The following is a 15,651-nucleotide window of genomic DNA, read 5'->3' on the forward strand; positions in this document are numbered from 1 at the left end:
CCGGCCACCTGCCCCGCGGGGCCCCGGGCCGGGACAGCGGGTGACGCGGGCGCACTCCCGCACGCCAGCCTCTCCCAACCCCCGCCTCCTCCCCAGTCCGCGCCCGGGGCCTGCTCGCCTGGGAAACCTAATTTCACAGCCGGGCTGCACTGCAGCTGCCCCCGCGGGAGGCCGGGCCGGGGTGGGGTCCCTGCCCAGGCCCTGACCCCCTCCCCTTACGTTCTGCAGAGTAAAGACCGAGACAGAAAGACGGCAATCCGAAGTTAGGAGGATGGCCCGCGGCCACGAGAGGTAGACGCCAGAGAGCCCACCTCAGAGCGGACCGACCAGGCCGGCCCCACGCGGGCTGCAAACAGGGCCGATGGACAGGCAGACGGACAGATGGGCAGTGACTTGACTGAGTAGCCCAGCGCTTGCCCAGACCCACTGGAACTTTCCATGCTGGCTCTCGACCTGGGCCAAGTGTTGGCATCTTGCATCTCTGATATGATAATATAAAGTCTGGAAGTTTTGTAATAATTAAAAACGAAGCAGTATCTTCCAAGTGTGGAGGCAGACTGTCCTCTGGAAGGACCCGAACCCCCATGGCTGCCCTCAGCCAAGCCTCGGAGCCCATCTTGCCCGCCTGGCCTGCCCGGGGCCGAGGCAGGCGCGCCTGAATACCTGACAGGGCGGGATGGAGGGAAGGCAGGGCAGAAGCAGGCCCCGCACCCCGAGGAGGACACAGCCAGGCACCAGTGTGCGGGTTCTAAGCGGACACAGGGTTGGACAGGCAGCAGTGCTGCCCAGCAGAGTGAGTTACCAAACTGGGGGCTGAGGCTGGGTCTGAGAGGCCACATCCCACCCATCCCAACAGCACAATAGAAGGACTCCTGGCCATCAACCTCTGTCCCACCCAACTCCCCCCAAACACCTCCCTGGCCCCTAAGGAGGCTGACTTAGAACCCCACCAGGTGCTGTGCACAGCTGGCCAACCATTAAAATCCTGCAGGTGACCATGAGTTCAGTGGTGGAGGGAGCTCTGTGGGCACACTAGAGAAAAGGGCCGCCTCCCCACTGAGCCAGGCCAGCAGCCTGGCTTCCGGCGGGGGCTGAGCAGGGGATGGCCAGGAACACCAGGTGCTGGGTGGCTGGCAAGGCCCAGGCCCCCGGTCCCCGGCCCCCAGCCCGGCACTAACACCTCCCCATCCCAGGGGGAGATCAGGTGCTGAGAAATATGTGGGCATCCTCACCGGGCAGAGACAAAGCTGCCCCTCCTCCGCATGGATGGGCTCCAGGGGACTACGGTGCAGGAAGCGGTGGTGTAATTTTGGAGGAAATTCTCAAAGCCAGAGCCATTAAGGCTGGGGGGGGGGGGGGAGGGAGGGCTGTGTCCAATCTGATAGAAATATAACAGGATAAAAAGTCACAGCGGCAGGTTTCGTTCAGAGAGAAACCCAACCCCAAATTTCCTCCCCTTAATCCTGCAGGAGACCACAGCTGGCTGGGGGGGGGGGCACACTGGGTTGCTGGAGGCCCCTGCTGCCCGAGACCCGGGGCTACGGCTGGGGCCTGAGGAGGCGCCCTTCCCTCCACGGTCTCTGGGCAGAGCCTTGTCCGGGCAGCAAGGTTTCTGTGACACATGCTAACTAAGGAAGCAACCTGGCACGGAGGGGCCTGCACGGGGCAGGGGGCAGCGGCCCCCACCCTCGTCCTCAAGCCAGCCCCCGCACTGGCCAGCCCCCGCACTGGCCAGCCCCCGCACTGGTCTGCCCGTGTCCTTCAGCGAGAGCACCACTTACCCACAGTCCTCACCTGTCCAGATCTGGACCCAACCTGAGGAGGATGGACACCAGTGGACATCCACCTTGGTGGTCAGAAGGGCCTGGCCAGGGTCAGGACCGACCAGAGGAACACACGTTGAAAAAGGCAGAGAGCAAGCCAAGTCATGCAGAAAGGGACCCCTCAGCACAGAAGCCGCCAGCCGTGGGGAAGGCCATGAAGCTAAACAGGAGCCAGAGCGGTGGGGTCTCTGTGGCACCAGCACCAGTGGGCAGCACCTGGTTGAGGGCCAGTGTGAGGGAGGGCTGGCCCAGAGGAGGGCCCGGTGTGAGAGGCCAGGGAAACCCGGGAGCAGCTGCTGGGGGCTGCGCAGATCAGAGTCTACCAAGCAAGAGCTGGAGATGGGGTATCAACCAGAGCCAAATGAAAGAGACAAGGACGGACATGGAGGCTTTGGGGCTAGAAGGCTCCCCAGGGGCCCAGATGCTTGGGGTACGGCACGCGCCCGGCCAAGGCTTCAACTGCAGGGCCTGACTCTGACGAGGCTGCAGCTTGGCCAGCCTCAGACCTGGGCAAGCAGCCCAGCCGCTCCCAAAGCTGCACCGGTAGCAGGGGCCGAGGGCCTGGCCCGACAGCCAGCAGGGGGAGGGGAGGGGAGGGGCTGGAGGAACACTCAGTTACCCTCCCCGGCTACGGATTCAAACCAGAGACCAGACCGGGGGCGGTGTGCGCCACCCCAGCAGTGGCCCCACACGAGCCAGCCCACAGCTAGCCCACGCTGACGGGTGGCAGGTGCTACCTGCCCGCCACAGCCAGAGCCCTGCCTCACCCTCCACCACACTGAAGAGCCACAGCACAAAGATCCAGGGCTCCCTCTGCGTGTGCCCCACAGAGACAGCTGGGAAGAAGGCCCCCGCCTCCTCCAGCCGGCACCCTGGGCCAGCAGCCACCCCTTGAGCTGAGCTCGGCTGGAAACGCTCGCTCGGCCTCAGCTGTCAGCTCCCTGTCCCCAGGCTGGGGAACCAGCGGCTGGCGGCACCACATGATTCATCACCACCAGGCTGCCTGCGCGGGACCAGCCACCCCCACCCTGCTCAGCACCTGCAGGCTGCCAGGAAACACATGTGACCCCTTCAGGTCAGGCCCGACACCGAGACCCCAGACCAGGTTGACCGAGGGCAGGCAGACCCAAGTCCTTCTCTGGGGGGGTCACCCAGCCCCAAAGACCAGCGCGTGGATGAGGCCGGGCACCCCCTCCCCTCTGCCTGGACACAGCCGCAGCGCGCTGATGTGTCGGCTGGGACTTTTCCGCTCTCGATGAGCCCCCTCCCCCTCCCCAAAGTGGCTGCAGCTGTCAGGACCACAGATTGGAACTGCAGGTACGGCGCTGGCCCGCTGCCCAACTCCCTCCCGTGTCTGTCTGCAAGAGAGGAAGCCGGCCCACCTCTGGAATCCTTCACTCTCTCCTCGTTCCGCCTCTCCCACCTGTCCCCCGGGAGCGTGGGGTCAGCTGCCTTGCTCCGTCTCTCTTCCCCGGCCCCTCTCCGATTACAATGTGGGTAGTGTTCAGTGTTGCTCAGCTCCCCCGGCACCGAACGCCCTCCTGTCTCCGAGCCCGTGGCCTTCCTGTGCGGCTGCCTCCCCCTTTTGGGATGTCTTATCTCTGTCAAAGTGCTCAGGCCCCACAGCCACCCCAGGCTCACCTGAGGCCGACGCCATCAGCGGAGACCTGGGTCCCAGCGCTCCCAGCACAGCCTGGGTGACAGACCAGGCAGGCAGCCTCTTCCAGCCCAGGGAACTTGGAGGGGTTAGGGCCACCTTCTCACCGGGCCACCCCAGCTTCCACTAGGACACCCTCACTGCTCCATCCCCCCGACACCAGCTGTCTGCCCGTGAGGGGCTGGCTGGCCATCGGGGGAAAGGGCCACTACTGGACGGCTGCCAGCACGTTGTCAGACAAGGGAGGGCAAGCCACTCCTGCGGGGCCTCCAGGGCAGGCAGAGGCTCCCTTGTGCAGGAGGCTGCCCAGGGCCCGTGTGTCCAGCCCTCTCCTGGAGTGGATGTTTCTGGAGGTGTCCCTACTTGCAGCACCTTGTAAGCAAGGAATGGCAGAGCCCCCCAAATGTCTAACTCATGACTCACTTGGCCCGAGGAGGCTCACAGGGCCTGTTCTGCACCCCACTGTTTAGATACAGCTGCTGCTTCAAGTTGGGAGGGGTCCCAGACACCTCCAAAATCCCATTCTGGAGCCTTTTCCCAGCCCCGAGCACCGCCCTCAACTGGGACTCCAGTCCCCAGACTGCGACACTGCCTCATGAAGGGCCCCATCATGCCCCCTGCTCCCCTGCCCCCCACGCCTGCTCTGCCCACCAGCAAACCCTCCTCCGGAGACCACGGGCCCAACAGCAGACAGGGCAGCTATGGCCCACCTGCAGAGGACGCATGCAGCTCGGAGGAGGCCTTCCCCCGGCAGCCACTCCGGGACACTGAAGGGCTCAGCGCCCTGTGCAGGGCAGCTGGCTTCCTCGGTGTACCCAACACATCCTCCTTTCTGTCAGCTAAGATGCCAGACAGAGTGGCTCTGGGGAACCACAGGATAAGGAAGACAGCGATGATGTGCTGGGGGAGAAGCTCCACCCACCGTACCCTTCCTGCAGGCCTGGCGAGGGCACAGGAGCAGGACGGGGGCAGTGCAGAAGGGCTGTCTGTCTCCAGAGCAGCTCCGCTCTGAGGCAGGCACGCAGGCTGGCCTCTGGTGGACCGTTGCCAGGGCAGCCCACAGGCCCTGGTGCCTTCCACACACAGAGCAGGGAGGGCTCTGCACGCCCCTGCTGGAAACCTGAGCCCAGGGCTCCCCTGCCAGCAACACAGGCAAGCAGCACCGAGCGAGTGCACGGGCGGGCGGAGGCCGGGACGCGGGCGGGCGGGGGCGGCCCCGGAGGAGCAGAAGGCCGCCAGCACTGGAGGCAGCTGCCGGTTCAGTAGCTGGGAGAAGCCATTAACGGCGTTTGGCGAGAGAGCAGAGGGGATAGCAGGTTCTGGATGCAGACACGCTGGGCCGTGTCCCCGCGGGATCTGAGTTACAGCCCAGGCAGGGCGAGAGTTGCTGCAGAGCTGGCCAAGACGGCAACCCATCCCCCTGACCTGGCCCGGCCAGAGGCCTGACTAGGGCCCGGGGCCCATGCTCAGCAACGGGGGCAGGCCCCCCAACGTCTGCCCCGAACCCTCGCGCTGGCCACACTTCCCAGTCAGAGCAGGCAGCTGGACTGTACTTCTTCCTGACCAGGCCTCAGTTTCTCCCAGTTGCTTGACACAGAAGAGGACAGGCATCAGCCACTAACCCGCCCCTCTACCGGGCCCACCTCCCGGGGGTCCTTATGGCTGGATGAGATCACGTCTATGAGGCCCGGGTGCTGTGGGGAGGGGTGAGGTAGCCGCGTGGAGGCGGGGCAGCCGTACAACAGCAGCTCCTCAGGGGCCTTTCCCCCTCCGCAGCACAGCGGCCAGCAACTCACTCAGGGGCTCCACCCCCACCTCCTCAGCCCACACGAGGCTGCCTGGCTGAGGTCTGAGAGAAGGACTGAGAAGGCCAAGTGAGTACAGTCAGGAGCCAGTGCTCCACCAAGAGACCCTCAGTGAAGAGAGCCCACGCCCCAGGGCACCGTGGGGTCCCAAAGCCCCCCGGCTCCAGCCCAGACCCCGGGAAGGCAGGCAGGGAAGAGGTGGGGGGCTGAGGGCCAGGGGCGCTTCCACCCCCAGCCCAGATGGCCAGACTGGCCTCCCTGACGCGGCCTTGCTCCCGTCCCTCTCAGGTGCAGTGAAGGCCCCTGCTCCAAGGGAACAGACCCCCAGCCCCCTCCCAGCCCCACCCGCAGAGCTCTCCGGAGGCCCAGTGATTGGCGCAGCCCACCTGGCCAGTTCTGGCACCTCCAGCTGGCCAAGGAACTCCTGAGATTCTGGCACCGTGGGCTCCAACCAAAGACATGGGCAGAAGGGACCATCCCACTGGACGCCTCGGCCAAGGTGGCCCCCACACAGCAAGTGGCGCTACAAGGGCCAAACCAGGGCCCAGCCACAGAGAGTGCAGGCTCGGCTCGGAGCGCTCACAAGCACGCCAGGCCTGTCAGAGCCGCAGCAGGCAGCCCGGGGGGACCGGCTCTCCTCCCTGACCTGCCGCTCGGCTCTGAGGACCAGGCAGGACACAGCCTGAGCCCCACACACAGACGCCCTGGACGGGCGCATCTACCCAGGCCTGGCCTCCTGCCTCCTGAAAGCTGAGCTCTGCCGCCCCCTCGAGCCACTGGCCGGCTGTGCTGGTGGAAGTTCAGGCAGATGGGCATCTGGGCTGCGGGGCTGTCACTCAGCCTGACACATGCAATAGTCATCACAGGAGGAGGAAGCGGCCCCCGCACCCCCTGCTTCCTTGCAGCCCAGCGGGGGGCTGCCCAAACCTCTCCTCGGGCACTGGACAGGGGAGCTGGGGTACCCCTCCCTGTGGACAAGCAGAACCAGGCAGGCCCTGCTCTGCAATGCCCATCCCCCGGCCCCGCGCTCCACTTACAATCATCATCGATTTCTCAAAATACCAAATATAAAAAAGTAGCCGACAGGATGTGGCTGCCGACAGCCAGAGCCCCTGGGGGGGAGGGGAGACAGGCAGGGAGCAGGGCTGTGCAGCCCCCCTCGCCACCGCGCCCGCTGCTCCGGCCAGGAAACCAATTTATTTTGTTTTGTCTCTGTTCTCTGAACGCGCAGCAGAGACTGGATCGGGCTGGCGGCCAAAGCTCCTGCAGACACTGCCAAGAGAGCTTGAAGGTGGGGAGGAAGCCCGGCGGGAGGGGGTGCCTGTCTCCCCCAGCCTCTCATCAGACCCCGATAAGCAGGCAAAAAGGGATCCTGAGGGCCAAAGAACAGCCCTGTAGGAGGCACACAAAGGCCCCCACGGCCTGGAGAGGCTCGCAGTGGCCACCGCCCTGCTGCGGGCCAGGCGTCTCCAAGCAGGGGGCTGCTGCCAGCCGTGCTGCCCGCGTGCTCAGAGCTCCCAGCCCCTCCCAGCCTTGGTGTCGCTGCCTCCACTCTCTGGAGGACCCAGCACACCCCAGCCCCACACACCTTCCTCTTCACACGACAGACTCCCTGAGCCAGAAAAGGGTCCTGCCCCTGCTAAGTGCTCCTGCAACTCCATCACAAGGCGGCCACGTCATGTGAGCCACTACCTGGGGAACACCAGGGCAGGGAAAGGAGATAGCCACTCCTGCCTGTGGCCTCTCCACTGATCAGAAGCCTGGGTCTGTTCCCTGCCCTTGAGCCCGACACCCCAACAGAGACAGGAGGAGCACGTCCCCGGGAGCACACAGGGTCACAGACACCTGTCCACAGGACAGAGCAAGGGGCTGCAGAGCCAAAGTCCCTCTCCCCCCACCCGACACCACTGATGACAGACATGTGCTGCTCTAGTCATGTGTCTCAGACCCCACAATCACTCTTCCAGATGGGGCAGGGCCCCAGCCAGGACGCCCACTCAGGCCAGCAGGCCTGCGCCTTCACAAGGCCCCAGCTCCCTCTACCCGGGGCAGCAAGCACAGCAGCAGGACACTCCAGCATACCCTGGGGCAGGCCTGGCCACAGAGCAGCCAGCCCAAGGCGCCACCTGGCCCGGAGGAGGCCCTCCCACCCTGCACGCCTACCTCCTCATCAGAGCTGTCTTCCGCATACTCATTCCCCTCCGGTGAGCTCACGGCCTCTGTCGTCGGGCAAGGGGCGCCAGCCTGCGGACCAAGGAGCATGAGTTAGCTCAGGGGCACACGACATGATCCTGGACATCAGGCTGTGCTAGCACACGGCCCAGCCCTCGGCTTGAGAACTGCTTCCCCCACACAGAGGCCGGAAACCTGTGTAAGACACCCCCGTGACTGAGCAGCAGCTCCACTCCAGCCCCAGGCTTTGGCCTAACCCAGAGACTAGCCCTCAGCAGACCTCTGCAGACCTCTGCTGTTGCACCCAGTACCACAGTCCCTGCCTGCGGCTTTTCCCTCACAGAGGCTGTATAAGCCTCTGCCTTCTGGCAGCCCTGGTACCAGACCGGAAAGAAGACCACCCTAGAGCAATCTGCAGTCAAGCCTTGTTGAAAACCAACATTCCCACTCTTCTGCCCCCACACTGCGAACACCACCAGCAGCTACAGGGCCCCTGGTCTAGGGCCTGAGGCCAGCCCAGATCCAACAGAAGAGACAGACCTGGGATCCAGGACAAGGCCAAGGGGAAAGAGCGAGGGAGCAACGCAGGGGCAGCACTACCCTGGGACAAGTTGGGGGGGGGGCTGCCACGGGCCAACATGGCCAAGCAACCTTGAGTCAGAGAGAACCCCTTCCAGCCTGCTGGGCAAGAGCTCTAAACCCACAGAATACCTGGAGCCCACCCCCATGGCACCACCCTACTCCTGGCACTCCCACGCCATGGTGGCCATGACCCTAGGCTAACCCTGTCCGCTGGGTCAGAGCGGGCACCACCGAAGACTTACACACCAGCCTGGAAAACAGATTCTCCCTGACTGGGGAAGCGGATGCTCCAACCAGATCGGATTTACTGGTGGAGCCAGGGCTGATGGGAAAAACAGGCCCACCTCTCACCCCCGGGGGCAATAAAGAGCCTGGAGCAGGAACCCCAGCGCGGCGCCCCCGCCTGAAGCCCTGCTCCCTCCTGCCCAGGCCGGGGCCAAGGCCCACTCTTCCTCTCGCCTGTTTTTTCCTTCAATAGAAAGAGGGATGGGAGACTAAGTCTTTCTGCAGGCCAGAAACAAGGTAGGATTCAATTTCCACATCTTCCCCATCCCTAGCTCCCCTGCTGACTGTCGAAAGTGGGTCAGCTCAGCCTGGCAGGGGACGCACAAAGGGTGAGCCTGGAGTGCCCCGCAGGCCAGGGGGCAGCCCCCACCCCTTTATACGACAGCCCCTGCTCCAGCAGCAGCAACCAGGAAGCACAGTGGCCCTGGCCAGCCCGTGGAGGCCCAGCGTGTCAGTCAGGGCCGTGGCCTCACTCAGTGTGGCCTCAGAAAGTGCTCCCTGGCTCCCAGACCTCTCCCGGGGGTTCCCAGGGCCTATTTTCACAGGCACTGTGCCTGAAAGTTACAGAGTACCCACACATCATGAGCAGAGACTGAGGAAGATGAGAGACCTGATGGGTGCTGGTGGCACACACCTATAGTGTTAGCCACTCAAGAGGCTGAGATCTGAGGATCCCAGTTTGAAGCTAGCCCAGGTAAAAAAATCCCTGAGAGGGGGAAGGAAAGGATAGTAGGAGAACAAAGAAAGGGGTAACAATGCTCAAAAAAATGTATACTCAGCCGGGCACTGGTGACTCACGCCTGTAATCCTAGCTACTCAGGAGGCTGAGATCTGAGGATCGCAGTTCAAAGCCAGCCCGGGCAGGAGAGACCGTGAGACTCCTATCTCTAATAAACCACCAGAAAACCAGAAGTGGCGCTGTAGCTGAAGCGGTAGAGCGCTCGCCTTGAGCTGAAGAGCTGAGGGACAGCGCCCAGGCCCAGAGTTCAGGTCCACAACCGGCAAAAAAAAAAGAAAAAAAGTGAAGCAAAAGCATAAGGCTCTGAGTTCAAGTACTGGCACAGAGAGAAAAAATAATCACAAACATAAAAAGATGACAGGTTTGTCATTCTGTACACTCCTGAGATTCCAGTGTTGGGCAGAGCGGGGCTGTCAGCACAGCAGTGTAGACAGGGGTCAGACACAGACAGATCCTTAACAAGGACGGGTTTCTCTAAGGGCAGTGTTTGGGGTTTCCCAGATAAATGTGTTCGTCCCAGCACCCAAGATTCCAAACTGTAACATCCTACCCATACTCAACTGATGCGGGGACAGGTGGTGTCCACCAGAGGGCAGCACTGACACCATACTCAGGCCCAGGTCTAGCTCACTCGGCCTGGAGGTGTTCCCTATGCTTAGACAGAGTACGGGGCAGATCTGTTTTTTTGTTGTTGTCTGAGACAAGGTTGAGAAGGAGGCACCCACAAGGTCTTGCTAAGTAGCCCAGTCTGACCTTAAACTTACTACCTTCAGAGTACTGAGATTGCAAGCCTATGCCACATGCCTAGCCTACCCATTCAAAGAAAGTCTGGGGGCTGAGAAGGAGGCTCAGTGGTAGAGCGCTTGCCTTGCATGCTCAAGGCCCAGGGTTCGATTCTGCAGCACCACATAAGAAAAAAGAAAAAAGCCGGAAGTGGCGCTGTGGCTCAAGTGGTAGAGCACTAGCTTTGAGCTGAAGAGCTGAGGGACAGCACCCAGGCCCAGAGTTCAGGCCTCACGACCGGACCCCCCCCACCAAAAAAAAAGAAAGGCTAGAGACAAATGCTCTCCATTGAGGTATTGAATGCTATTTTAAACCTTATTATTAATAACAAGTCCAGCCAGGCACCAGTGGCTCACGCCTGTAATCCTACTACTCAGGAGGCCAAGATCTGAGGATCATAGTTCAAAGCCAGTCCGGGCAGGAAAGGCCCTGAGACTCTTATCTCCAATAAACCACCAGAAAACTGGAAGTGGCGCCGTGGCTCAAGTGGTAGAGCACTGGGCTTGAGCTGAAGAGCTGAGGGACAGCACCCAGGCCAGAGTGCAAGCCCCAAGACCGACAAAAAATAAAATAACAAGTCAGCTAAAACACAGACAATGGATGCAGGTGCACGACCTTAGCGAAGATGCTTTCTCCTCTGGGAGCAGATCTTCAGAGCTGTGGGAGTTGTGCTGCTCATGCCTGGACCTGTGTAAACACAAGGCCTCAGGATGCACTGCAAGGGCCACAGTGGGGAATCCCCACTCTAGAACGGCATCCAAATCAACAAACTTCTTAGGTTTTCTGTTTTTGTCTTCCCCTGCCCCGCAACCGCAGCAAACACTTCTAATGAGAACACAGAGTTCACACCAGAGGCATGTTCTGGGGAATGTAAGAAATAATCACAAGTAGTTACTCTAACAAATTTCTTCTTATAGTAGCAACAGATCCTCCCCTTACTCACCATCAGCACCACCTGGCCATCCCCAGTGCTGCTGCCAGCCCAGCAGGGGACAAGGCCCATCCAGTCTCCCATAAAGCAGCACACTCAATGCACAAAGGCGACTAGAAGAACTGAATGCCATTCCACAGGCCCTGACACTGTATAGTCAGCCACAGACTTCACTGTCCATATCACCCAGACAGCGAGACACAGAGGCACAGGTACCAAGAGGCCCTGTATACATGGCATCCTACAGAAAAAGGAGTAAACTAAAAAACCCAGGTAACAGGTGAGCAGCAGGGAATAAACTGGCCAGAGACAACACAGATGAAAAATGGGCCCTTGTTTCTCAGGGAAAAGGGAACGCACTCAGGGCCTCCCAGGAGGGGCAAGCACACACAAGCGATCATCTCACAACAGCAAGGCCCGTAGTTGCCCCACACCCTGCCTCCTCGTCTTGAATGGAGGTTCCGTGTGGCCCAAGGTCCCCCAATCACACCAAAGCCTGAGGTGAGCCCAGGGCTGGCCCAGAGCTAACATGCAGGGCGCACAGTTCTGAGAGGTTGAGACAGCCGTGAGGGCTGGCCCACGCCTGCAACCCTTGAACTCAGGAGGCTGAGGTCTGAGGATCAAGATTCCAAGTCAGCCCAGGCAGAAATGTTGGAGACTTTTATCTCCAAAAGCTGGAAGTAGAGGTAGACGGATAGTTCAAGTGGTAGAGTGCCAGCCTTAAGTGAAAAAATCCAAGCAATTCTAAATGGACCAAAGACCTCAATGTAAGGCCAGATACCATGAAAATATTACAGGAAGGAGTAGGGGAAACACTAGGGCTCCTAGTCACGGAACAAAACTTCCTAAGATCCAGAATCACAACAAATCAAAGGATGAACTAAATGGGACTGATTCAAACTGAAGAGCTTCTACACAGCAAAGGACATAGCTAACAAGATAAACAGATAGCCCAGAGTGGAAGATTTTACCAGCTATGCCATCAGACAAGAGCCTCACATCTAAAATATACTCAGATCTCAAAAATTAAACCCCTCAAATTAACCCTCAAAAATTCAATAACCAGCCAGGCACCCAGTAGCTCACGCCTGTAATCCTAGCTACTCAGGAGGCTGAGATCTGAGGATCACGGTTCAAAGCCAGCCTGGTCAGGAAAGTCCTTGAGACTCTTATCTCCAATAAACCACTAGAAAACCGGAAGTGGTACTGTGGCTCAAGCAGTAGAGCGTTCACCTTGAGCTGAAGAGCACAGGGACAGCGGCCCAAGGCCAGAGTTCAAGCCCCACAACCAACCAAAAAAAAAAAAAAAAAGAAAAAGAAATGTACTCATTACCTGACTCGTGTAACTGTAACCCTTCTGTGCATCACCTCTACAATAAGATTTAAAAAAAAAAAAAAGCAAGAGTTGAGAGGCACCGACTTTAAGCCACAGGATCAGCACCAAAAACCAAGTCATGGCTGTGAATCTTTGCACCTCTTTCCTCACCACCCCCAAGGGCCGTCACGCAAACTGTCTGGCCCCTCATACAGAGTTCGAGGGCCACTCAGCTTTACCCAGCGTGCAGGACCACTTACTTCAGAGCAGGACGTGCTATTCTCAATAGAACCCCACAGAAGCAGCAGAACACAGACAGAACCTAGTGACCATTTTTCCTGAGCAGATACCAAAGCCCTATGGAACACCCATCCCTACCCACGAGACACTCAATGGCCCCGCGTCCTGCCTGAAAGCTGACCTCTGCACATGGCTGACACTGCAGTGCTGTGTGACAGGGGTGGGGGTGGGGGAGTTAGTTGCTGCCTATCTCAGGGGCTAAGAAGATGGGTGTAGACCACGGAAGAAGTCAAGGTGAGAACAGCCAGCCAGACACTGCCTCACACGCCTAGACTCCTGGCGTCCCCTCTGCAGCTGCCCGTCACCTCCAACCCAACAGCACCCATGTGTGACACTCCTCTTCAGGAACTCATAACAACACCTCAGTCAAGTCCAGGACTCTGAAGGCAGCTACCGCCCCCCCAGAGCTCTGTGAGACCCAAAGAGATCCTCCGGCCAGAGATGGCATTAAACAACGGGAACACACACAACTCTTCTTTGTCTTTCATTCTTCAAAATAGCACACAGGCAGCAATATGAACAGACAGAAACTCAGACTTGAGCACAAAAGAATAAAAACAAAAAACAAAACAAACATATAAGCTATGAGTAGATCATAGAGCATGTTTGTACTTTTAGCGCTCCAGAGGCTAAGGTCGGGTGGATAGGGGCCAGTTAAGGTGTCCAGCCACTGGAAACACTATGGTTCTATAAAGAACCACAGTAGCAAGTCAACAGTGATTAGGTGACATTATAATGAGAAGCACAAAGACTTTACCCTGTCTTCTAGGTAAGGAAAAAGCTGTCCACTCCCAAAAATCATATATAAGGCCGGGTTCTGATCATACTTGTAATCCTAGCTACTCAGGAGGCTGAGGAATGCAGTTCAAAACCAGCCCAGGCAGAAAAGTCCCCATGAGACTCTTATCTCCAATTAACCACTCAAAAACTGGAAATAAGCAAAAAGAACAAGGACAGCACCCAGGCCAAGTTCATGCCCCATGACTAACAGAAAAAATAAAAAAACAAAAAACATCACCAAAACCACACATAAATAAAAATAAATAACAGGGCTGGGAATGTGGCTTACTGTTAAAGTGTGCTGACCTAGCATGAAGCCCTGGATTCGATTCCTCAGAACCACATACACAGAATAAGGCCAGAAGTGGTGCTGTGGCTCAAGTGGTAGAGTGCTAGCCTTGAGCAAAAGGCCCAAGAGCAGATGCATCTTCTACTAGGCTCCACCAAACACCCTCTTGTACCTGAAGTACATGCATACATCACTTCAAAGACTTGCATAAGAAAGTTGAAATACTTAAATGTATGGATCTTTAATTCTAAAATGGCTAAAAGGCCCAGAAAGATATACAATAAGCTATTAACTATGCTTGTGAATTCAGAACAAGGACAATAAATTGCAACTTCTATACTTTATAAAATGCTACTTGATGCAATATCTAAATCATTTTTCAAGGAAGGCTTATAGCTGGAAGTCAACGGCTTGCACCTGTCATCCTAGCTACTCAGGAGGCTGAGATTTGAGGACTGCGGATCAAAGGAAAGTCCATGATTCTCATTCCTAATTGCCAAAAAAAGCCAGAAGAGGCATTATGGCTAAAGTGGTAGAAGGCTAGCCTTGAGCAGAAGTTCAGGGCAGTGCCCATGCACTGAATTCAAGCCCCAGGACTGGCACCAAAAAAGAAAAAAAAAAAAACTTTTAAAAAGGTAGAGAAATAGGGGCTGGGAATGTGGCCTAGTGGTAGAGTGTTTGCCTAGCATGCATGAGGCCCTGGGTTCGATCTGAACACCACATAAACAGAAAAAGCCGGAAGTGGCGCTGTGTCTTAAATGGTCGAGCACTAGCCTTGAGCTGAAGAGCTGAGGGACAGCGCCCAGACCCAGAGTTCAGGCCCCACCCACCTGCTCCCCAGAGGTCTCTTCCATCCCTCTGCGGCTGGCTCCATCTTCTCCTTCACTGCTGTCCTCACTACAGTCACTGCTGGAATCTTCTAGGCCTGAGAACACACTCTCTTCGCTGTCAGAGAGGCCGGAATCACTTCCATCGCCATGGCTGGGAGCAGAGTCACACAGGAAAGGAAGCTGCAAAGAAACCTAATGTTAGTAACTGCCTACCCACAGGCTTGTCCTGCAGGCACCCGGAGCAGCTGACCAGACACTGTACAGCCAACCTCTAGTTACAAGCCTCCACCTCCACTAAAACCATCTGCCCCACCCGGGCCTTCCTCATCTTCCTCCGGTTATGACAGCTTGACTGCAATCCTCAGGATACCTTGTACCCAGTGTCACATGAGGGAGGGCCTTTTCAAGGACACAACTCCTTTTCAGAGCCCAGTCCTGACTGTACCACCAAAACCAACTCTCCTCCGTCGACACACTCCAAATCCTACCCTGGCACTCAAGGTTCCCAGAGATGGAAGGGCCAGGATGGCAGGGCTGGGGCCCAAAGAGGATCACTATCCCTGAGGGCTTCTACCACCATAGCAGCCTCCACACCCAAAGAGACTGGGGCCCATCATGATAGGTAGGCTGGAAAACAAGAGTAATGGAAGTAATGTGAACTTTTTCAGCCCAGCTGACTGGACCATTTCATGCCTAACTCTACAAGACATAACGAGCGCTGTAGATACATAAACTGGGGGGGAGGGGTTCCTCCACCCTGATGCTGGGGCTTGAACTCAGGACCTGGATGCTATCACTAAGGATGGTGCTCTATCACTTAAGACACAGTCCCACTTCCAGCTTTTTGGTGGTTAATTAGAGATCAGTCTTTCACAGAATTTCCTACCTGGGCTGGCTTCAAATCATTATTCTCAGATCTTAGCCTCCTAATTTTTTTTTTTTTTTGGGTTGGGCATGGGGCTTGAACTCTGTGCCTGGTGGTGTCCTTCTGCTCTTCAGCTCAAGGCTAGCACTCTACCACTTGAGCTACAGCTCCCTTCCAGTTTTCTGGTGGTTTATTAGAGGTAAGTCTCACGGCCTGTCCTGCCCAGGCTGGCTTTGAACCATGATCCTCAGATCTTTCTCTTGAGTAGCTAGGATTACACAAGTGAGCCATCAGCACCCAGCTCTAAGTAGATTTTGTAAATTATTTGTTTTATAGGTGATATACAGGAGTTACCTTTACATACATCAGATAAGAAGTATATCTCCGGGCCTGGGAACATGGCTCAGTGGTAGAACGCTTGCCTTGCATGCCTGAGGCCCTGGGTTCGATTCCTCAGCACCACATAAACAGAAAAAAAAAAAAGCCGGAAGTGGC

The 15,651-nt window shown here is 57.6% G+C and overlaps 1 protein-coding gene across 1 annotated transcript in view; it reads right to left on the reverse strand.

Moving 5' to 3' along the window:
- Bop1 (block of proliferation 1) overlaps positions 1-15,651 on the reverse strand; it is a 25,848-nt gene that overhangs the window by 5,087 nt on the left and 5,110 nt on the right. Inside the window, exons 2-3 of the mRNA XM_013033847.1 lie at positions 14,292-14,471; positions 7,449-7,529 (exon numbers count right to left, since the gene is read on the reverse strand). Coding sequence (XP_012889301.1) covers positions 7,449-7,529; positions 14,292-14,471 — 261 coding nt within the window. The remainder of the gene's footprint in view (positions 1-7,448; positions 7,530-14,291; positions 14,472-15,651) is intronic.

The sequence above is a fragment of the Dipodomys ordii genome, unplaced genomic scaffold (assembly GCF_000151885.1).
Source record: "Dipodomys ordii isolate 6190 unplaced genomic scaffold, Dord_2.0 Scaffold179, whole genome shotgun sequence".
Lineage (NCBI taxonomy): Eukaryota > Metazoa > Chordata > Mammalia > Rodentia > Heteromyidae > Dipodomys > Dipodomys ordii.